Source organism: Trachymyrmex cornetzi, unplaced genomic scaffold, assembly GCF_001594075.2.
Source record: "Trachymyrmex cornetzi isolate Tcor2-1 unplaced genomic scaffold, Tcor1.1 scaffold92, whole genome shotgun sequence".
NCBI lineage: Eukaryota > Metazoa > Arthropoda > Insecta > Hymenoptera > Formicidae > Trachymyrmex > Trachymyrmex cornetzi.
In genome coordinates this window covers 2006501-2031543 of record NW_017300267.1, presented here as the reverse complement: position 1 = coordinate 2031543, position 25043 = coordinate 2006501, and the positions used below count along the sequence as shown (strand labels likewise).

The 25043-nt window shown below is 36.8% G+C and overlaps 1 protein-coding gene across 1 annotated transcript; it reads left to right on the top strand.

Annotated features, from left to right (window-relative positions):
- Positions 1-331: 331 nt before the first annotated feature.
- Positions 332-18019, top strand: Wnt10 (Wnt oncogene analog 10). Its single transcript, XM_018520613.1, has 4 exons — positions 332-438; positions 8359-8612; positions 14770-15053; positions 16891-18019. The coding sequence occupies exons 1-4, from the start codon at positions 332-334 to the stop codon at positions 17410-17412; spliced, it is 1167 nt and encodes a 388-aa protein (XP_018376115.1). The 3' UTR covers positions 17413-18019.
- The last annotated feature ends 7024 nt before the right edge of the window (positions 18020-25043 follow it).

Below are 25043 nucleotides of genomic sequence, written 5' to 3'. Positions count from 1 at the left end.
GAGAAGCGCCGGTGCCCGGGGCGAGGAGGAGTTCTCGACGCGTGCCAGGCTGGTGATCACAGGCACCGCGGCGAGAAGAGTAGGAGAGGGACCGGAGAATACAGGGAGAAAAAGAGAAAGGCGAACGCGGAGAGAGTGAGAGAGAAAGAGCGAGGAAAACGAAGAGAGGAAGGGAGATAAAGAACGGGAGCAGCTTCAGCATCATCTCGAACGAAGGGTCCTTCCGTTCGGGTGCTAGGGGTGTGTAACCCTGGACGAAGGGTCGCACTCAACTCTTTTAAAGTGGGCAAACCGCGCAAAGAAGAGAAGACGTCCTCGGGGCGATGACAGGATGCCTCCATCTCGTACAGGACGTGCATACGAAGGACCGCCATCCAGGATCACTACCAGGATCGGTCCCACCGTCGCTCTGCTGCTAATTCTTTTCGAGCATCGCCGGTGAGTATCCCTATGATTTAACGATTTGTGTGTGTGTGTGAGGATCGAAACTTCTTAAATTTTTTTCTAATGTCTTTAAAATACCATTTATAGGAACATTAATGCCAGCGATAAAAATCATAATACATATAAGTATACATTTCAATTTCATACCATTATTATCTTTAAAGAGAGACAGAAATCTTTACATACTTATTTTAGTTCTTTTATTTATTATTTCATCCCATGTAAGTTATATTGCTCAAATTAAAAAGAACTTTATACTTTAATCATGCTCGTTTTTATAATTTATTACATCATATAATTATAATTACCAGAGTAAAAAAATATCATAGGTTTACTAAATGTATTGTTTATAAAAGTCATTGATATTTTATCATGTCATTGATATCCACGGAAATAGATAAAATAGTTTTTAATAGATGTCTTTTAATTCCATTTAAAAACAGAAAATATATCGTATAAAATATATTGTTTTAATATACACATCTTTCGTATATAAAATTTGATTTCGTATATCGCATATTTTTTTAAAATACAAAATGTTTTTGTACATATCACATTTGCAAAATAACTATCAAAATACGTACCATTTTTAAACTATGCAAATTTATTAACATGTTCGTTGTTCGCTGTAATATCGCCAATCTATTTTCGCTCAAGCATCTTATCCGCCCTTCGTGATTGACTAGTAATTCACGCGCGCGCGTCTCTACGATCCTTGAAGTATATCCTTCTCTCATCCTCTTCATCTTCTTTCTCCCCTTTCACTTCGCACTTGAGCGTCGCCGTGTGAAAACACTCTTCCGGAGTGCCTGTTCTGCCTCGTACTTCGGTCCACACGATACTCTGATGCGCCGCGATGCACCATAATGCAGACGTCAAAACGTCACTCTCGCCCGCTTTGTCCGTCCGTTGTGACGGAGCGCTACAAATCGCGAACTCGCTCACGAAATGCACGTTGTCCACTTCGCGATGGAAAATACACGACAATGTCCACAGGACAACCGAGGAGAAGCTGCAACGAGCAACGGGCTCGCCGTGTCTAATCTCGCCGAGAAAAATTTACGAGCGCGGTAGCACAGCCAGCTTCTTCGCCCTCTTTTTTTCACAGTGCATCTTCCTGATGCACCTCTTCTCTTGACTCTCTCTCTCTCTCTCTCTGCGGAAAGAATCCGTCAATAAGGTGCGCTTCTTCGACCCGGCGGTCGTATCGACGGTTCCATAGAGGCGCACAATGACGAAGTGCAAATAGACCGTTCCAACCAAGCTCCGCATCACGAAGAATGAATCCCGCTGCGATCTTTATTATAGCTCTCCGTAATACTAATCGCGCCTTGTGCACCAGGATCGTCCTGAACGAATCTTTTTTTTTTTTTGCGAAAAACGTACCGATGAAACGACGACGATTCTCAGGCAACTTGCAGATTGAAAAATAGATTGCTTTGATATGACCTCAGACAGAGACGCGTATAAATGTACAAATGTACATAAAAATACAATTTATTACACAATTTATTAAAAAATTTTGTAACTATTTCAAGAATAGTAGATAATCTCAAGTCAAATGGAAAAATCAAAATGGTACACATAAGTTTAGATAAAATTATTAGCTAAAAAATGTTGGCTCATTTAGAGCGGACTCGTTGGTGTATATTTTACATTAATAATATATATTCTTATATCATAATAATATTCTTTCTCATTGACTACGTTTACATCGTGCGCTTAGTCTGCGACCTATACGATAGGTGCTTTGTTACAGGATAAACAAGGACACCTATTGTATAAGTCACGGACTAAGAGTATGATGTAAACATAGCCAATAACTCAAGATTCTCATTATAAAGTCGTTATGTTGATAAACAACAAGATCGCCGCTTAGTAAAACTTTCAATTACAGACGCTATAATCATAAAATCCGGTATCACGCGTATAAACGTGCCAAGTAATTAATTTTATAATCATGGAGTTTCGTGATACATTCCTCGTTTGTTAATGTCCAGGGTGTGATATCGTACTAGATAATCGCCAATGATTTCCTGCAGGTTCTCAAAATATATACACACGAACGATTCTTCGTCAATGCGGTGACGGTTTCAATAGCCTCTTCTCTGAGACCCATGCAGCTTCTTGTAAATAATTATGCCTAGCATCCGGGAACAGAACGTGCGTTCACGTGTGTGAGTAGATCCACGTACATATATGTTCACATATACGCACTTATGCGAGCCGGACTTGCAGGACGGCATTGAATTACGGTTCTGATGATATAATAGTCAATAAACTGGTTCGCGTCATTAACGTCTTAACACGCGTGTATGCGGCTTTCTCTGATTACGTCGCAATGCGTATATTTTTGCACAATGCGAATTTATATCACAAATAAAAATAACAAAAAAATGTATAATGAAAAAATTTAATATGCTATACTTATTTCAAATCTTACTAATAAAATATTACGTATATATGTGTGTATACATTAAAAATCCAGCAAACTTCAAAATATTTTCCAGTTTTGAGATAAAAATATAGTATGACAACCTCCAGTATATTAGATTTTTCATGGCAGATATTAATGAAAACACAGTTCGTTAATTAATTAACTAGTTAATCAGACAATTAGTATAAAGTAATACTTAAATTAATTATAATATGACTCTATAAGAATAAAATCAGAATGGTAAAATAAAAGGGCTACAAGTCAATTTTGTTAAAATAAAAGGGCTACGAGTCAATTTAATATTTGAATGTAAAAATGATCATTATAAACATAAAATTGTAAACAAAACGAACATTTCGACACCGATCGCGTCATTATCAATGTTCGCGCGAATAGATGTTATATAAATTAATAATCCGGTCAAACGCAATAAAATATGTAATCATAAAAATACATAATTCAGTCAATTCTAAAATTAACAGTGCAAAAATTGTTTACTGTTGTGTAAAATCATATTACGTCATATATCATTGTTTTGTCGTTGTTTTACACTGTTAATTTTAGAATTGATTGCATTGTGTATTTTTACGATTTTACATTTTATTGCGTTTAATAATATATCGGATTATTAATTTATATAATATCTATTCGCGCGCGCGCGAACATTGATAATGACTCGATCGGTCGAAACGTTCGTTTTGTTTACAATTTTATGTTTATAATGATCATTTTTACATTCAAATATTAAACGTTTTTAACAAAATTGACTTGTAGTCCTTTTATTTTACTATTGTAATTTTATAAAATAATATGTGAATATATTAGTGTATTAATAACTTCAAAATTTAAATTTTATTTTACATTGATTTTAATAATATATTAAATGTAATCAACTTACAAAAATCTTATTAAAAAAAAAAAAAAAAATTTTTTCGCTACTAATTACATGTGTTGTGGTTTACTGCCTTTATTATTATATTGTTTTTATAAAAATCTGTTACGACTAAATATTAGTGAAGTATACAATTAAAAATTAAAGAAATCATTCTAAGAAAGTCTAGATATGCGACAACTTAAATGATAATTCGCGGTTTAACCACTCGCGGCTTCAAATGATATCATTTTCAAGGAATTTATATTATATCGAAGAGGACATAACGGAATCTTGAATGTTTATTAACAAATGGAGATTTAACACGAGTGCCCTATGAGATCGCTAGTAATTGACGAACTAGATGAGAATCCAGTTTTATCGCTAAGTTACAGGTCGCCATAACTTACGCCGCTAGATACCATCTGCAAAACGTAATTCGCGGCCTATCGCATTCCCGACAATGTACTCGCCGCGAAATCGATTTACTCTCATAAGATCGAGAGAAGAGCGAGGCACCACGATATCTACCGCAGGTATTCTCGCGGGTCGGATCATGAAAAAAGGCGAGTTCTCTCTTTCCACTGAGTATATCCCATTAGACGCGAAATTCCGTGCCGTGTTCCTCTCTCATCTCCGCGAGCAGAACGAAAAGGGAAGGAGGGATTAAATAAAACACGTGCATGTCGCCATCTTGGATTCTTCTGCGACCCCTTAGATTATTGCAAAAATGCGGGACACGCGCTCGCGTATCTCGTCTCCGATTTGCCCAGTGGATTCCCAGAGCACCCGAGATCGAGCACCTGAAGAACGAAGTGAAACTGTAACGGTCGCTGGTAAAAGCGCTGATTGTTTGTGCAATAAATCGATTTTACTGCGTTTTAATTATTACTTCAGCCTTTAAATGCAACTTTAAACACACGCAACTCTTAATTAAAAGCTTGATATTTCATGAAATAAATGATCTCTAATTTATTTAACGTCTCATTCTTTAATCGGTACTGTGACGAAATAATCACACACTTGGTCCATAAGAATTAACGCAACGTGCTGTGCGTGCATAAATAAACGAATAGTTAAAATTTAATACTTTACGATTATGATTTATAATTTTATAAAAAAATCATCTTTTTTTAAGTGTCTTTATCCTTTTAATTGCAATATAATTTTATGGTAGTTTTATTGGGGTTTGGAAAATATTATTTAAAGTTTATTTTATACCTATAAACGTAATGAGAAGAAGTTCTTGCAAAAAAACTCCATATATAACGAGCATCCAATATTTTTTAATTCGAAAAGATTGTTCTCGATAGATTAAAAATCTACCGAGTATTCATAATCTGCGTCGTAATATAAATTTGATAATAATTATACTTATTAATAAACAAAGATTTACGGTTTCAACAAAACGATTGCTTTAAAAGGTTCGGTAGAATAATTGCCTTACGTATCCGGCTCGTTTCTTATTCGCGAAGTGAGACGCATGCACGAGCGGGGAAGCCGAGACGAGAGGTAGCGAAAGGAATCTCTTGATACAATCCAACTTCCTCTGCAGGTACGCGGTGTCTTCCGTAATTTGTTGGGAGAGTTAAGATCATTAATCTGCTTTCGGTAGATCATCAATAGCGCGAAAGATAGCAGCGGTGCAACGGTGTACCGGTAATGGGAGCTCTCAATAACCTCCGCGACCCTAAAATCCCCCTCCCCCTTCTACATCGTTCTTTCCCACACTACGAAGTATCGCGTCAGGACCTTTTTACCTTTTCTTCTTATTAATGCCCATTCTCCCCGTGTCCTCTCCTTCCTCTATCCTCCTTGAATTCGCTGTCGCCGACTTCTTCGTCTTGCTCCTCTTTCTTCGTTCACGCGGGTGCTATACACAGCTTTTACTTTAGAAGAAGCTCGTCCGCTAATTTGTACCCGCAGATAACCAAACGACCCACGAAGAGCCTTGCACCCGCCCATGACATCCTGCAGAACCCTACGACTCCACCGAGAGCCCCTCCAAGGAAAAAATAAACCATTTCGAAACGCTACGAGCAGATTAATGATCGTGAGGAAGGCTATGGCGATCTTTTCGCGCTGCTGGCCAATCTTGCGAGTTCCAATGATCGATAGAGAACTTTGATCATATATTCATGTTTTAACAATTTATATTAATTTTCACGAAACTTTTCTGCGCGGATAATTATTTAATTATACTAACTGTATGTCTTACAAGAAAATTCCAAATTTTTGCTATTTAATTTTTTCTGTTTATACTTCTGAGAACAGATTGCTATAAAAAAATTGCTGTAAAAAAAAATAGAATAATTTTATAATAATATTTTGCACTTTTTAATATTTACAAAAATACTTAAAATACATATTCTTCACAATTCCTTATATTTAAAAAATAATTTATCGAAGACTTTAAAATATATTGGCATTTATAAAACTTAAAAATTGTAAAGGATCAAAGGCACTCCACACACAAAGAAAGCGCAGCCCGAGAGAGCGGTAGGTTAATCCGGCAGAATTCGATAAAGGAGTTCAGTTTATAGCTTACTATTTACTGACTGTAAATATGCTCGGCAGACAATAAAAAACGCTGTAGTAAAAATTCTAACGGTGTATTCTTTTGGTAAAGCGCGCGGTAACAGGAAACGAAAATTCGGATCTTATAACGACAAATGAAAAGCGAAGGAACAACCCTCCTCTCTCTCTCTCTCTCTCTCGACGAACTGACGCACGCTCTCGAATACACGCGACCCAGACCATGTATAGAACACGCACGCTCGCTTCTGCCGTTCCTTTTTTTCACCTCGAAATTAATTAACACCCGGTACGCCGTAATACGCGGCCATTAGGCAGCAGCCGTCGCTTAAGATAGCGTTTTAAGAGCTTCTCTTCCAAGAGATGGATGCCGTTATCAGGACCGAGCGGGGGATGGGACGGAGGGTGAACCGGAGGAGCCGAGCGTATGGGCCTTTCCTTCTGCCATCTCTTCTCCGAGGAGCGCGATGGCAGAAACAGACGGCAAGATAGAAACGGTTTTATCGACTCTTTAAAAACGTTCGCACCTCTTGACCTCGGCCTCGTAAAATTGAAGGAAAACGGACGCTCGCGTGCGGTGCACGCGTGCGCGAAAGTACCCGCGCGCAACCGTAAAACCTGCTTCAGACTGCCGCGATTAGTGCTGCACCTTATAGATTCGAAGATGCAAGCTGGACCAACTCTCGATATTTAGTACCTCTTCGTACAAGTATTTCCATTAACGTTCCGAGTGTGAAATTTAGAAATTGCTGTTTAAAACAAACATCGGTACAGCTGTCCATTTAATCGCTGACTAAATAGGTTTGCTAAAAACTATCCCCATTAATACAAATACACTGCAAAAATAAAATGTTAATTTTGACTTAAATATACGTACGGGGGATTTTCTGAGACATGCAAAAATGTTAAAATTAACATTTTTGTGTTAAGTCCACTATACGTCTTTAAGTTAAAATTAACATTTTATTTTTGTTTTTACAGTGTAAGGTATTGAATGGAAAAAATTAATAAATAAATAAAAATTTTAGAAAATCATATTGTTATTTTTTAAGATTCGTTACAAGTAGAAATAAAATTTTATGAGTAATCAAAAGGATTAAACCGAGTTCATTTTTCAAGAAAAGAGTCTAAGTATTCTCTTTATTCATGCTCTCATCATAAAACATCGATGTTTTCTAGTATCTCAATACCGATGATTATCCATAGTGTAATTGCTTACACACCGTTATCAGCGAAGAACTCAACGATAATCAGTTTCGCGAGTTTAACCAGGTGGCGAGCTTGACCGGCTGCTTCCCTGCTTCCGCACGTCGTCACTAATTACACTCGACATACGCTAAACTAATATGTACGTTCGCAACTGAAAAGAGAAGTAACGGCATTGAAAAGAGTAAAAGACTATGATGCGAGTTGTAACTTAGCGGGAAATACTTGTAGCTTATCGCACACTTTCATTCTTGTTAATTTCTACAAAGACATATCATTTTTTTGTATGCATATGTATATATTTTAACTTAATTAAAGAATCATTAGAATTTCGCAAAAATCTATGACAAATCAAATATATGACATAATTTATAACATACAAGTTTTTTCTGCAAAATTTTCCAAGAAAGACGCGAAGGTGTTAATTGCGTTTTTATACATATTTGCACTTCCATTTGGTAATCATCGAAAGAACGACGTTTCAAAAATTAAACAAAATGACAATGTCTCTAATAATGATGGAAAAATTATATAGCCCCGCCATTCAAAACTTGCGATTAAAATCGAACTAAAATTGCACGTAATATGACATTAATTTTGTTTTAAAAAAAAACTTTAAAATAACATAGCCATATTATCGAATTGCACATTGTACTATTTCTGTGTTAACCGTAAAAGTGAAAGAAGATGTGTTTATTTCGTCATATATTTTCCAGTTTATCTAGTCTTGATTAAAAAAAAAATTTTGTCTAATTTTGCGTATTTAATTATCGCATAGCCTAGTACCTTAATGATAACCGCTTAAGGCAATCGAAGAAATCAACGATTATCCACGCGCCAATTATCACTTTGCTACCTTTTCCAGCGCAACTTGCCTAATGAGCAACTCAGTGGATGATTGGGTGAGTGGCAGCGCTGTCGTTTGTAACGGCATTCCAGGACTGACGAAGGATCAACGCGAGCTTTGCCATAGAAATCCCGATGTCACCATAGCCGCGATCAAAGGGCTACAAACAGCCATAACCGAATGTCAATATCAGTTCATGTGGCACAGGTGGAACTGTTCGTCGCTCACACCTAGCAGCAGAACTCAACAGAGCAGCGTCCTTCTTAAACGAGGTACATACTAAGAATACTTTTTGTATATAATTACAAAAGTATGATTCCTTATAATAATAATAATAAAATAATGAGTAAATTGAGCAATTAGGAATCGGTGCTATAAGTGGTGCGCCTAAAGTGACTAAAATCGTTATAGTCCAATAACATATTTCAGCAAATTAATAACGTTATTAATTTGCTAAAATTACTGAAATATATTATTGGACTATAACGATTTTAGTCACTTAAGCACACCGTTTACATACACACAGAGCGCCGATTCCTAATTATTGGCTAGTTTACTCATCATTTAATTATTAATATTTTTCGTATTCGTATTATTCCCTGACTTTACGGCGCTGGTAACTTCTCTTAATAATCACCAGATGGAGCCATTTTTAGCTCTTTAAACGCGAAAAATCTTGTATATGGGATCTACAGATCCGCGAGTCAATCGCACCGAGCGTCTCGACGCTCCACTAAGAATACTTAACGAGCGAAACTATCTGATCAGATCTGAACTCGTGATTAATAATCTATCTTCCCACTAATGGCGTATTAATGTTTCCTGGATCATTAAATTCGTCTCGGTTCGCACTATAAATATAAATGAACGAAAAATAAGACTTCGTTAAGAAACTAAAATAAACTACTAGAATCATGTAAAAAATAGTATGCAATCAAAAATTTTTATAATGCCAACATTAGTAGTTTCCCCGAAATAGTGAAATTTCAAAGATAAATACTCTAAATAATTTTTAGAAGAATACTATAAACGAAGTTAATCCATTCTATATAACAAATAATACAGAACAAATGTAAATTCGTTTTGTCTATAAAGAAATTATTACAAAATGTCGATTACACTTGTGTTATAATAAAATATTTTATTTTTAAAATACAAAATATAGATATGATCATCTAATGACATAATATAGCTATGAAAAATAAAAACTTTAGACACGTATATTCGAGACATACAATATATTAAAAGAAGAGTCTGTTAATAGCTACCAAATGTTGAATAAAATAATTTTAATCAAGTTCGGTTAATATAACCAAAAATAACTTAATTTTTCTAAATATTTAGCAATTATTACCAAATTAACGATTGGTTATATTATTGTATTTGATAACATTTATCAAATATTTAGATAAATAAAATTATTTATGATTTTACTAATGCAACATTTAATTGAAATTATTTCACTTATTTGATAGTTATTACCAGACTCCTTTTTTCTGTGTACAAATTGCACAGAACACGTTAGACAATTGAATATTACAATCGAAAAATTCCATAATGATATTTGGCAAATCTACAAAAAGTTCTAGGCGATTTCTCATCGTATATAATCGCTGCGTACAAGTTCCTTGAAGGGTACAAAGTGGAATCTTTTACGACGTCGTTGACGGGACGGTGTAGGCGACGCGAGGCGAGACGACGCGTTTCCTTAAATCAAAGCGCACGGCGTAACCTACCCGCGGCAGACCCCGAAAACCTGTCCCAATTCCATAAGAAGACCCTGCCCCCACGGTCGGCCTATTCCGGTGTGACATATAAATTCGTCGTGGCGTGTACGTGCGCCGCAAGAGGAAACATATATCGTGTCGGACGAATGCGCGAGAGCGCGACATCGGGCGCACCTGACCTGAAAGCTTAAGCTCGTCCGCAGACCCGGGGGCCCGTTTCTCCCAACCGGCCCCTCGTTATCTGCCTCCGTGGATCGGTACGCCTTTTCTTGCTCGCGAGACAGGAGAAGGTGTCGATTCCACGACTTTTTCGAGAGTTATGTAAAGCTGCCCGTCCGACCGATCGTAGAATTCTAACAAGGCGAAGCTCACTCTTTTACAAGTACAATCCTTTTTCTCGTGTGTATCGCGAAATAGCTCGGTAAACCGTCTTAGTTTCCATTATGTTAATTCTATTTGGTTTGTCGTAAAATGTTTAAAAAATGGAAAGTTAAAACAAGCAAATTATGTTAGATAAAGTTACTAGTTAAACATTTGATCTTTACGTCGTAAAAGACACAATGTCCTTCATTGTACAAAGCTGCATCACTCGCGAATATTCACGCACAAAAACTTCCTCGTATTCGTCGCACTTTTACACCAAAGATGTGTAAAAGATTCGCGATTCGCTGATTATCCGTAACATTGGCAACAACCGATCGACCATTATTAGATTTTGGTTCTCGAGTCAGAGGGCAATAGCTTCCGAGAAGCTTGTACCACAGCAAGCGCGACTAACAACCACTGTCCCTTTTTAAGATATCGGTGGCCAGGTGGAGAGATGGTCTACGATCGTTTGAGAAATCCACCGTGTTAAATTTGGGCCTCGGGTCTCGAGAAGAGCCGTTCATAGCTCAAGTCATTCGGACACGGTTCTCTTACCCTCTCGTTTCCCCCCCCCCCCCCCCCCCCCCCTGCTCCAATCCTGGCTTCTCTCGCCTATCGTCACGATTTCGTCGGACTTCAGCAAAACGACTTAATGTATTATGAAAAGTACACGGAACCGATCTTCGACCGCTCCGCAGCGTAGGGCCCACACAAGAAGACCGGACCGGCTGTCGCGTTCCCCATACTGACACGATGCTTCACGAAAACTGGATTTATAGATATAAATATGGAAACGTCAAAATGAAGGCCCTTTTTTCTAATTTTAAGATCACTAACTCAGGTCACTCTTTTTGAATTCTAACGTCGAGAGATAAATTGAGCTCGTACATGATAAATATGTCATTAAATCAAAGATACATTGCCCATAAGTCAACTAATCAATTTTCCTTTTTCTGTATTAATTAAAGAGCCGTCAAGCATCCGTAGAAGTAATAGATAAATAGTACTTTTCTATTGAATCAAAAAAAATAATGTCATTAATTAAACAAACAACTCTTACATTTGGATTTATTCGTACTTTAAAAGCACAAAGGACACTAGCATTCTTATACAAGTCTATCTAGCGTATTGTTCATTAAGGCCCGGTTGCACCAATCTTACTTTGACTTTAAGCGAGACTTAAAACTATTTCTATTTCGTTTTAAAACCGAAAAGGGACAGGAACAAAGAGAGTTTTAAGGCCCGTCTACAATACACGGAGTAAGAAGTAAGAGTAAGAAATTGACCAATCACAGTCGAATGTGAGAAGAATAATCGACTGTGATTGGTCAATTTCTTACTCTTACTTCTTACTCCGTGTATTGTAGACGGGCCTTTAAGCCTCGCTTAAAATTAAAGTAACGTTGATGCAACCTGGCCTAAGTCATCTAAATATTAATTCAGCCGATATTATTTACATAACAACTTCAACAATATAATTTGTAATAATTAGTAATCGTGCGGCAGTTCACAAAAATATAAAAATTGTTTGTATTAATTGGCTTATCACGATGAAATATTAACAAATACCAATAACAAAATAACAGCAGCCTTCAATTATTTAACTTCTCTATATATTTTATCAAGCGTACAGCAATAACTGCAAACTTAAAACAATCTTCTCTCAATATCATAATTCTAAAATATATTGTAAGCACTTCACTTATCTCTAGAACATCTAGATGGTATTACATTGACAATAGTTAAAAAATAGAGGAGATACGACGGAAAGCTAAAAGAAAAGTTAATTGAACAAACTTGATATCTGTAGAATCAATTTGATATCTCTGTCTTCGGATTAATTGCATTCAAAAGATACGCGTGTCTTCGCAAGACCTCCCTCGAACACTATCTATTGAGTTATCTAAATAACGATTTGGATCTGACACGTGGGAGTAGCGCAAGGCCTGTGCACCATTCGTCACTACGTCGCTGCACCAAGACTGCTGCGACGAGAAACGAAAGGAGCAGAGATCGCTGCGCGTTCCTCAGGATTCTTCCCTATCTTCCACTTTGGGTTCTCCACTGTCCGGTGAGAGGAGAGACGTACAACTACCCGCAGAGGATTTATTACACGCTCCCTCCGTCCCTCTCACTGTCGAGAAACAACGATCTCGCGGCACGGTAGCTATCTGCATTATAAAACAGTTGCTGCCAATACCCGTATATAGCAGAAGCTTCGAACCACCTCTTCCACTGTAAGACCACATAAAAGGCCCCCCTCATTCCATCTCGTTCCACCGAGAGAAGACGTGCTATTCTCGGCACCAAAACTAGCATTCCGGACATCAAGTCGCGATATCGAGTTCGATGGTATCCGCCGAAAACTAGTGGATCCATCCTGGTTCTCAACCCCGACATTCCTATCAGTCTGGGGAATCTCGAAGAAATGCTTTAGTCGGTGACGATCTTCGGATTTCACGAAGAAGTCTTTTTAACATTGTTGACGAAGAATGACGTAATCAGCTGCCAGCTGTCCGATTGCCTTCTACATTGAGCAACAATCCATTGGATCTAATAGATCCATTTCGTCAGGTAATCTAGTAACAGTTGATATTGACTGAAGAAATCTTTCATTGTCATTCATATTCGTAGCTTTTATCGTGCCTCAATGCAATAGTAACCAAAAAAAGAACCAAAGTTCTATAGTTTAAATACTAAATGCTTTAACTTCTATTATATGATATTCTATTACGCCATTCAAAGTTTACATAATTAGAATGAATATTTCATGTAATTTCTTTATAAATGCTTCATATACCTTCTTTCACTCAATTTCTACAATTATTTATTCATTCGCGAATTAGAATATAAAGATGCTGATAAAAAGTTAAACGTCTTTAAATTTTTAGTTCTTTAATATTAATTTCTAACTTCTTTTATAACTTTTAATATTAATATGAATATTTTAAAATTGTCCAAACAAGTTTCGAATACATCAATGCGAAGAAAAAAGGTAATGTAACCATGAGAAAAAGAAAAAATTATTCTATCCTGTATTCCTGTAATTCAAAGATAGTTGTGCGTCGTATCGTTTGTAAGTTGAGCAGCCACCAAAGCAGTTTCGCGAATGGCCGTCTGTCAATCGAGTCTGAAAGATGTCTCGGAGATTCTGGGAGACCTTGAAGGGCTCACAGAAAAACCACACATCCGACATCGCATTACTTATTACAGTGACCCAATAACTAACTCTTTTTTCGAAACACTAACTTCCATTTTATATTCGTTTATGTCTTCGTCCTCTTCAAATACTCCGAGAATAAGCGCATATAAATTTATTATCCATTTATAACATATTTAATTAAAAGATCCAAAAGTGATAAACCTACAAAAATTTACATTGCAATGAAAAATATGATGTCAAATATTGAAAATTCTAGTCAACTTTCAAACAATGAAAGTTAAAAAAATCAGACATCTTCAAGCTATTATGTTGTTGCTAAAGTTAGACGATATCTCGCGGCAGTTCACAATTTTCGCGTAGAATTAGGCGAGAAATCGCGATTTGTTCGCAGACTTCTCGCGAAGACGGAGTTTGGCATCGCATTGCTTCAGGCACCCCGTTGCGAGATCGTTTATACATGCGGACAGTGGATGCCCGCCGGCCGCCGCTGCTGATGGCCGCACTTTGTTTTGACGGACGGCTGAATAATCTACCTCTGAACTGCGCCTGATGGCTGTCTGTCTGTCGGCCCATCGTTTCGTTCTGTCCCGAACTCGCTACCGAAGTTCCTTCTACGGAAGCTCGGCTTCCCCGGTGTCCCGCTGTTTCATGATCTCTGCCTTTATCCACGAGAGGAGAGAGCGATATCGCAGCCTTGCGTATATTATCCATGTCGTGTTCGACGGTGTCATTGACGACGATCAGCAATTTGCTAACGGAGACAACTGAGATACGAGTGTCTTCCCGATACTTCAATGCATCTTATCTTGAACAATTACTTACAAATACCTAATGATCCCAATTTTATTATATCACAACGTGGCTCTATCATACCAAAAGATCAACATAACATGATAAACTAAATCGACCTATTACCCATTTACTATCCTAAAATTTAATTAATAAGACATTCCTAAATCTGCAATCGTTTAATGAGAAAACTATTTAAACCTTGAAATTTTTGTCTAGGAAACGTACCAAAAGATGCAAAGAATTAATGTGAAAAAAATGCGATACGTCATACATTAATTTAAAAGATAAATCATGGAAGGGATGATTTATTTTTTGACAGTTTTGGTAAAATAAGAATGGAATAAAATACAGTGGCTAACTATCGATCACATTCTGTTACAGGCTATAGAGAGACGGCATTCGCCTACGCGATTTCGGCAGCTGGCGTGGCTCATAACGTGGCTCGTGCCTGCAGTATGGGCCGCCTGCTTTCTTGCAGCTGCGATCCTTTGCACTATACGGATAATCCGCCAACGACTACCAGAGATATCACATTTAAGTGGGGTGGTTGCTCTCACAACCTCGAATACGGCATGGAATTCTCGAGGCAGTTCCTAGACACGCGGGAGAAAGCCGGCGACATACAGTCTACTGTGAATCTACACAATAATCAAGCCGGTCGTTTGGTAAGCATTACTTTTCCAATTTTGACATCGTTAAACTCCGGATATAAGCATATTTACATTAATAATAAACTCGAAAAAGAAGAAATATCATGTCTCATATTTTCTTTTAATAATCTTAATATAAGATTATTAATCTAAATGTAAATTTTTTTAATCTTACATTTCGATATTGTAACGTGTTAAAATGTATTAGAGAGAAAAATACAACTAAAAATATATATTTCGATTTGAAGAATATTATGTAATAAATATAGTCTTTAAATGATATATGCATCTTCTATTATTCAGATTACGTAATTAAAAAATATTGCTAATTATTATAACTATTTAGTTTCTCGCTTGCTTAAACTTTCTATTCATGTCTTTCGCTCTCATAAAATTGCTTCCAGCGATATTCTGTCTAGTATATTGCTATTACTCGTTTTGTAAATAAGCTACATGCTTGTAAACATTGAACGATCATATTGACGGAGAAAGCTGAGCTACATTTTAACATAAGTTATTACAACAAGATTATCATCTTTTTATAACAGTCTTCGTATATACACATGATATCCCACGATAAATGACGCGCCATCTTAAAGCAGGCGCGCGCAAGAAATGTACCGTTAAATGGTCGGCGGGGAATCCCGAGAGGAAGCGAATTCGCAATCGCGTGCCGCGTCCGTCCGCGAATAATGTAGCGCGCACGCCGTCATGCGTAGGTCCGTGAGAGAGCTTCAAATTATCTTGCGCGCGATTCGCTTCTCTTCGTCCTTTCTTCATTGTTCTGTCTTTCCTCCGGCTTTTACTTTTTAGCGATACACGGTCTCCTTCCTTCTCTCCCATCACTGCGATAAAAGAACGAAAAAGGAGCCAGAAAGAAAGAAGGACGAAGAGAAGCAAACTGAAAGAGAGAGAAAGAGAAAGAAAGAGGAAAAGGAAGAGAGAAAGACCGACTCTTCTCTCCTTCATGGACCTCTCCACGCTCGCTCTCTCGCCTCGACGTTATTAAGACGAAGCCCCAGGCTGGACCACCCAGCCGTAGACTCATTAACTGTTTTGTACGCGACACCTCTTTGTTTAAAAGAAACTGGGCCCTCCTCTCTTCCCTCTCCTCCTCTCTTACCCTCTTGACCACTCTGCGCACCCCACACATCCGAACGACTCGTATCTGTTTGTACAGCGTGTTAGAACCGGCGTTTTTCAGCCAACGTCACAACAGCGGCATCGCGGATATCGCAATTTGAGAGAAGGATTCGATTCCGCCTGCCCTGTCCGCTGGATCGAAGGCCCTGCACGAAAAAGAGATCCCGACCGTGTCAGACGCAAATGAAAAAGTCGATTGACCGTTTTGTACAAAGTCAACCGACGTGAAAGCGACTTTTTAGCGCAGCTTCATCATTCAGAACAGTCAATATACAAAATGTTCTCCAAGTTCAGTGTGATTGGCCGCGGTTTTTTTTCATAGATTCTTAAACTAATTTGAAATTGATTTGGATTTTATTCAACAAAGATGTAAAATTTCTGAATAATAAGTGATTGAAATAGAAGATACAGAAGTTTTTAGAAAAGTCCATTGAAAAGATATGAGATATTAAAATGAGATATTAAAATAATTATTTTGCAAACCTAATAATAATACATAATCTTTTTTGAAAAAAATGTAAATTAGTAAAAAATTTGAATCACTAAAAAGATTTTAATTTACATATCTATATAAAAGTATTTTACATAATTAACATCTATGTAATTAATGCTCTTTATTTACATTGTATGGAAAATAAATACTGATTATCAAATTCTTAATTCTCATTTTATGTAATGACTAATTATTCACAATTTAACACAATTGCAGGCATTAGCAAACAACATGCAGATACGCTGCAAGTGCCACGGCATGTCCGGGTCATGTGAACTGAAAACTTGCTGGAAAATCGTTCCGGAATTCCGAGTAGTCGGCAAAGTCCTGAAGAATCGTTTTAGAAACGCTGTATTGGTAACGCAGAGCAATCTGGGCAGTGTGATACCGTCGAACAGGATTCGAGGGTCGCGACGGAGGCAAAAGCAGAAGCAGAAGAAACGTCGCGGGGGTGGCCGCAAGAGGAAACTTCGGGATCTCCCCAATCAGCTGTACTACTACCAGAGATCACCGAACTTCTGCGAGCAGGATCCGACGATCGACATTCCTGGCACCGCTGGCCGCAAATGCAACAAGACCAGCACCGGCGGAGATGGATGCTCTGATCTATGTTGCGGTAGAGGCTACAATATGGTACGACAACGGCGAACGGAGCGATGCAAATGCAAATTTCACTGGTGCTGCTTTGTACATTGTCAGAATTGCACGGTAGAAGAGTGGATCACGGTTTGTAAATAAGATGGCATAAGAAAATGAAAGACAAAAGACGGAAGTCTAAGACTGACGGAAATTGACGCGAATGTTTTTTCTTCCTTCGCCGACGAAACTACATCGTCGATTCAATGAGAGAAGAAATTTAGCTCCGAAGATTCGCCGATGTGCGCAACGAGGTTGTTTGTTCGCAAGAATCGATCAAGGGACGCATAAGTAGAATTAATAATATAGTTCTTATTGGAACCAGGATTACCAGGCACTTCTCTCGAACTATCATGATATTGGAATGGATTTATCTACTAATTTCGAAACTGTGCGAACGTAGTAGAAAGGTAATCTTTGTTAATAAAATTAAATTTCTTTCCACGAGGACCAACAAGTCTTTAAATACGATTATAATTATGATAATAATTATACAATTAATTAACACAATTTTTTACTCGTCGACACGTTATTCGTGCTCTTTCAAAATCATGCAATTTCTATGATAGAGTAGCGCGCATTGAATGCGTTTTGATAAATTGTCTTGACTCTTATTTCTCAGTGAGAAAGTAAAGTTTTGATGCGAATTTGTATATTATATTAGAGTCCAATCTCGAATTTCGTAAACGAGTCTTGATGTGATGGAAAACCACGCAAAACTGACTGACATAAATCGTACTTTACTAAACGTCGATTACGGAAATTATACTTCGACTTACCAATCATTTGCAAACGATTGGATTGAGTAGTGGAGAAACGTGAATCAATTGTAGAAGTCCAATCGAATTAGGACAAATCTTGCGCGAACTATTCCGCAATGGCATGAGTAATATAAAATGATCCATAGGCTAAGTAAACTCATAATTTATTTATAACGACGCTTTATTTAATATTTAATTTTATAACTTTTACGTGAACTGTAAAACCTCCAGCACAGTATTATTAGACGAAAGGCGTGTCCTGGCAGGCACGATTGTACACAATTTAATAATACGCGTACAATAAAGAGAGTTCCTTCAAACAATATCCTCTATTGTATCCTTTTTCATATGTCTTGTCAAATTATTATAGCAATTATAGTCCAAATAATATTTTTATTTTTAGAAATATCTTTAGTATTTGCTGATTGTCTCATTTCAATAATTTAAATATTCACAAGCTTTTTTCTTATTAAGGACTGTTATAAATAAATACACATCAGAATCTCAGAAAGATCTGTGCCAATCCTATTTTTAAACAGAAAAAAGTGCATTTAATCTAAACCGCGGAGTTAACAATCAAGGCTAATTGCCTTACCACGTCATTCCTAATTATATACTTCTGTCTGACAACATACTTGCACTATTACTACCATCAATATTACTGCACGTCATCTAATTACAGATTTAAGTATCATATAAAGACATGCTATTAAATAAGTGATGACAAAAAACAAAGGAGTGTCAGAGTACATTAAAAATACTATTTTATAGATATTGACTATCAATAAAACTGTATTAATGAAAAAAGATTCAAACAGCTACCTTTATAATGTTCATATTTCATATCTGATTATGTCAATAACTTTTAAAAGTTAATGATTTGACTTAACAATATATTTAATATATTATTTTTTTCTTGCACCTACAGAAAATACTTATAATTGCCAACCATATTCTATTCAGATAAAATTTCTCATTCATCAATGATCTTCAATCATTTAATTCCGTGCAACACTTTGATATCGTACGTATATTGTTTCTTTTTTACAAATCATTAGTAATAATAAGAGTGCGAACGATATAATTTTATCATAAATAGTTTTTTGTATTTGATTTTTTGTAACAATCGATAAAGTCACACGGAGGCAAAAGAGCGATATAAAACCAATATAAAAGATTCAAACTGAAGGAAATATGAAAAATATGTATAAATAATAAGTTCAAGAAATAAAAAAATATGTTAATATTGTATGAGACGATGAAAAGTAAGCAAAGCAGTAGATAACACTCCATGATTCGCGTAACTCATACGTAATCGCCCAAAGAAATTGCTCCTTAGAATGGCTCAAGCCAATTGATGATAGCTGCATGATGAATCCTCATAATAATTAATTTTCACGATATATAACTTCATCTTTATTTCGTATTACTATAATATATTCAATTATCTGTTTTATTTCATTATCATTTCATTACACAATTTCTTTCATTATGTTATCATATATATAATTTAATTTATCTGTCTCCTATACTAAAAAAGAGATTTGTTATAAATATTCATATTAACTCAATCACTTTGACATTCAAATATCGATTATCATAAACAGCAGGAGATTATCAAGTTATTTTTGTTCTCACAAGCAAAAGAAGGTTAATTACTTTTTTATAAGCTTCCGGTGATATAAAACTTTTTTATAAGCTTCCGCGCATAACACACTGCTAATAAGTTGATGACTGGTAAGCAAAATGGCAATGATACACGTTCACGATAAAACGTCGAAATCCAAGGAAACACTCGTGAAGCAAGAAGGCGCGCATCCGCATTAATTGCACAGTCCCATGAGCGGCTCCCTTTGACGACAACGACCAGGACGATCCTGAAGAAATCGCGATAAAGCGCATTAATCGCGCGCGCGCCGCCCCAAGAGATCTTTTTCCAAGTTACATCCGAAGAATAAGACTAGAACGACACATAGACGCAATCGCTTCTCTTATTTATATTTTCCTCTTATTAATTTCTTATCTCTTATTTATTTCTTGTTTTTTTCATTTACTTCATTATCAAACTCGCATTACGCATTTCTTCTACATGCACATTTCTAATGTGTTAATTTTAAAACTAATGCGCGACGAAAAGTCGTCAAAAGAATTTTAGATTTTTCTCTGTTAAGAGTGATTAAATTTGTTTTTACAAAACTACTATTTAGACTTTTACTAAATTCATTTTGTATCATTAATATTATATAAAAAAATAATCTAAAAATATTAATTCTCTTTCTTATAGATATTAATAAGAAATAATAAAAAAAGATTTTATGTGGCGTAACAATATACGTACAATAACAAAATATATAATATTTAGTATTCCTTTATTTTTTTACTAAGTAAAAATAACTATAAATAAGTGAAAAAAATTATGATTATAGATTTTATTTTTGTAATTTATTGTGACGATAAATGTAAAATTAATCCAAATAGTATTAAACAATTATTTCTTCTCACGTAAAGTATTCTATGAATAAAGATTAAGCTGTCTGCGAAAGAGATAAGTGAAAACGTTGAAAAGCATCATCGCGCACATAGCAAACTTATTAAATATCTCTCAATCCGGATAAGCAATTTGAAAAGTCTGAAAAGAAAGATGAAGATGAGAAAAGGGGAGAAGGTCAAAGATTATCCACACAACCTAGACAATCCTCTCAATAGGACTTAAAACGATCCTTATAATGACGAAGGAAGACAATATGGATTTCTAAGGGAAGAAAATAGAACGGTGAAATGGTTGGACGGCAGTCTGGCGAGTAAAATCAATGAGCTAATAGGCTTACTTAGAGTTATAGACAGTTAGTTAATTAAATCGGTATTACTGGATCACTGAAGCCAAGCCATCCCTCACACACCGCGGCCGTCACCCCCTACACGAATGCGACGTAGTACACTTAGTCGCAACTGGCACTATAAGGTTGAATGCCGCGGGGTCTGCACGACCTGCTAGACGCGTTTTAATTAGAGGTGAATTCTGTTGCACAGAACGACTTGAGAGAGCGGCATTCCTTACGTAAGTAAGTACAATTTTCGCACACCCTCCTCTTGTCATCACCACGCCTATCGCGAATGCGAGGGCCATACGATACGAGAAAAGTCGCGCATACGCGAAAAATAATGAAGTCTATGAGTGCGGACGTGACGAAGAATAACATACAAAGAGTGTAATCGGTACTTGGCAAATAATTAAATGTGTCGCGATTAAACTTAGGCGGGTAATATGTGCAGATAATCGTTTTTATTCTTTCTGTTCGAACAATAGAAAGAAAAATATATAATAGTCGCACTAACGAATACTTAATAAAAGATAAAAATTTAACTTGAGCTTAATCTGCAACATATTATCAGTTCTCTTATACATCCACATTCATAGATTTTTTTAAAGATCGTCTCTGTATAATAAATCAAGTAAATATATTAAACACATTCCAATACATAATAATATGTTGTAATTTCTATTCTCTAACTTTTAAAATATAAAGCAAGTATAAAGAAGGTATTTGAATAGCGACTAAAATAAGAAGTCACAAAAATAACATCGTTCACAAAATGTTTACATTCTATAGTTTTAGATGTTTTTAAAATATTATTGAAACAAAGTTGCCATGTATTACTACAAAAATGATAAGATATACGGAATTTTTAATCTAAACTTCAGAAGGCGATTCTTTAGATCATTTAAGATCCAAAAGCCAAGTCAAGCATAGATTCTAAAATCAATAGTTTCCGAGATACAAGACAATAAGTTTCACAAAAAAATACATTTCATAAATATCTTAGATTATATTTGATCTACATATTATGGATAGATTATTCACCCAAGTTTTATGGATTTATATCAGGTATAACCTGAAATTTTTAAGAAAATGTGATTTTTTTGTGAAACTTCAACGTTCTGTATCTCAGAAATATGGGTTTTAGGGGACCTATGTTTATCTTAGACCTCAAATGTAAACTTAAAATACCTTGTATTAAAAGAAGAAGATTGTCAATATGATTTTCATGTGGCAGTAAAAGTACTTATTTCTCATTTATGATATTTTATAACATTTATACAATAGATATCTCATGTTGTGTTTTAAAGCGAAGCAAAAAATTGTATGTCTTTCGTATCAACATTTCTAATATCGACATTGTTAAAACGAAAGAATGAAATAAAGGCAACCGAAGAAAGACCAAGATGGAGCCTCTCCCTGCTCGCACGAACCCAAAAAATACACCGACGTTAAATGTTACATGAGCTTCGACGAAGAAAAGACCAAGTGACCAAGTTCCCAGTATCAATTAGCTCGTTGATGGAAATAACGTACAGTTGCTACGATTGTTCGAGATAAGAACGCGAGAACTGCAACACTTCAAGCTCAGAATCTACGAACAAGTTGACACTTTATCTGCCGAAAGCATCGATCGCAGAGCGTCTATAAAAGGCAGAAGGCGCAAAGCAAGAAAGAAGCGCGTAAAGCGTAGACGCCTTCGAGATCGATCCGCATTTCTACGCCGTGAATAGTTCGAACATGCGAAAAGACTTGACCCGTGTGATTGCTTCTTTGCAAACGTCGAAAACGAGAAATAGAGTTTAAATTACACAAAAGGAGAATTTTTTAAAAATAAAGAAAGGGAGATCTGGAAAATAAAACAAAGGAACAACTCGCGTTAATTTCACGCACTGCGATACCTTACAGGATTGCTACGTCACTCGAGCAATGATTTACCATATTGAGGATCCATTATGAAACTAAGCGAAAGCTCTCTAGGTATTTCAATTGTGATAGTAATAATTGGTCGTGCAAAAGAAAAGGAAAGGGAATAAACGATTAACGCTGCTACGCCGTCTGTAAGTGCGCGGTTCTTGCACGAGCACGGGAGAGAAGCGAGCGAACCACTTGTCAGCGGTTCACCAGCGAGAGGAGTGCCGAACCCTTTTCAACTGGTCCCAAGTCCGGTCGGATCCGACGACGCTCGTTTTCGGTCCCCTGTCCCCCTCCCTCCTCTTTTTTCTTCTACCACTCTACTACCGTTGCCGTTTCTTCCCAGGGATTCGCGGTGCTAACATTCCGCTGTGGCAGGCGACCGTCCTCCAAGCCGAACAGATATCAACTTTCCCACAGGTGCTTTTTGGAGAAGCGAACGTACAATTTCGCAGAAACGCAGAAATGAAGGTTGGAAAGCCTATTGATCTCTATACGTTGCATACGTCGATTGATCACGTGGGAAATGCAAATGAAGGTTGCAACAGATCAGCGATTGCCTTGCGGCATTACACCTTGCCGTTACCTTGCGTGTATCGATATATACCAATCAATCGTTACTCAACACGGTTGTGCGATTAAATTCAATTTCTGGAATGCTATGGATTGGGTTTGGCCTTACCCAATTACCATCATTTTTAAAAAAAAAAGTATAATCAGTACTATGGTAATACCTTCTTAGCAATAGTGACGCTGGAAACTTACAGGGAATCGAGAATAGCATTTATCTAATGATAGTAATAATAATCCTTCTCAAGAAGTAGCGATTATTCAAATAGGTTTTCCATGAAGCAACATAAACGGACAATAAGCATCAATTTCTCAGAATAAAGCCAAGTCAGAAAAGATCAGAGAGATTGTAAATTCATCCCTATTAACACATACCTCGCAATGGTTCCTCGTACATATCGCGCGAAACTTTCTCACAACATGCGTTTCGTCGTCCCGCAGTTCTTCCTTCCTTTTAAAGAGCGCAGGCTCGAGTTCACCTCGCTTGTTTAATACGCAGAAGAGGACAAGCCGAAGACAGCGAGAAGGAGCAGCGGGAAGACCGGTGATGGACCGAGTGACGCGGAAAACTTTTTTCTGAAATCACAGGATCCGTTCACGTCCACCTCCTCCTTTCCTTCTTCGTTGTCTCGCGACGTGCAGTCAGGCATCAATAATTTAGCGCCCCACCGTATCGATAAACTAGCATCGGTGCAAAACGAAAAGAAAGACGACGCAGGACCAGCCCAGGACGAAGAGGGAAGGTGAAAAGACAAAGAGACAGGAAGATCCTGGAGGGCGCCGGGAGTAACAGGAGGAGGAGAAGATGGAGGATGGAACTGTGAACCTTCTCCGGATCGAGTGGCTTTTCTTACAGCCGATCACATATAGTCAGTGACGCGCCGTCCTCTCGCTCGAGTCGCTCTCCTTTCCTCCGACTCGATTACAAGCTACAAGAAGCGGCATTACACGGGACACGTCGTGCCGACAAATCGATGGATTATGCCAGACGGGCGCCGACCTACCGGGAATAAATGAATTGGCTAACAACGTGCCTCCTCTCTTTTCTCGCCCTGCGTACTCGACGATTTCCTTGCCGACTTGTACATAGCTAGGGATTTATACGAGTTTGTGGCGATCCGAGGATACGTGTCAAGGAAATGGTAGATTAATTTTTTACCGACACGCGAAGGTGTAACTCTTAATTCGCGATAATTAACGGAGCATATCATTAAATTAACTGGTGATCGCATCTTCGAAGATCAACAATCATCAAAAAATAAAATTTATGCAGAAATATACCATAAAACACGTTATTTTATATCATAAAATTAAATTAAATTGTTAAGAAAAAAAAGAATAAGAAATATACTCGTTTATTATGTGATAGTATTTTGAACTGAATGAGAGAGAGAGATAATCCGATTTGAAACAACATGCTTTCATGAAGCTTACCAACTGCGCCCTAAAAAAACAAGAGAAGAGAAATGAAGACAATCGGAGTAACTCATAAATGGATTATGCTAAAGCATAAGCTACGAGAAAAATATCTAAAAATAAATTGTCAGGATGTAATAACTTATAGTTGACTATTCACTATTTTAATATGTAGTATAACATATATGCAATAAATAGGCTATATCCGTACAACATTTCATAGCCCTTTAAATTTTACAATTAGTATCAATAT

Bases quoted from the DNA above. Each gene is read 5' to 3' on its own strand.
- Wnt10 (XM_018520613.1), top strand. From the start codon at position 332: ATGCCTCCATCTCGTACAGGACGTGCATACGAAGGACCGCCATCCAGG. The intron at 439-8,358 runs GTGAGTATCCCT...TACCTTTTCCAG, and splicing joins ATTCTTTTCGAGCATCGCCG to CGCAACTTGCCTAATGAGCA. The intron at 15,054-16,890 runs GTAAGCATTACT...ACACAATTGCAG, and splicing joins ATAATCAAGCCGGTCGTTTG to GCATTAGCAAACAACATGCA.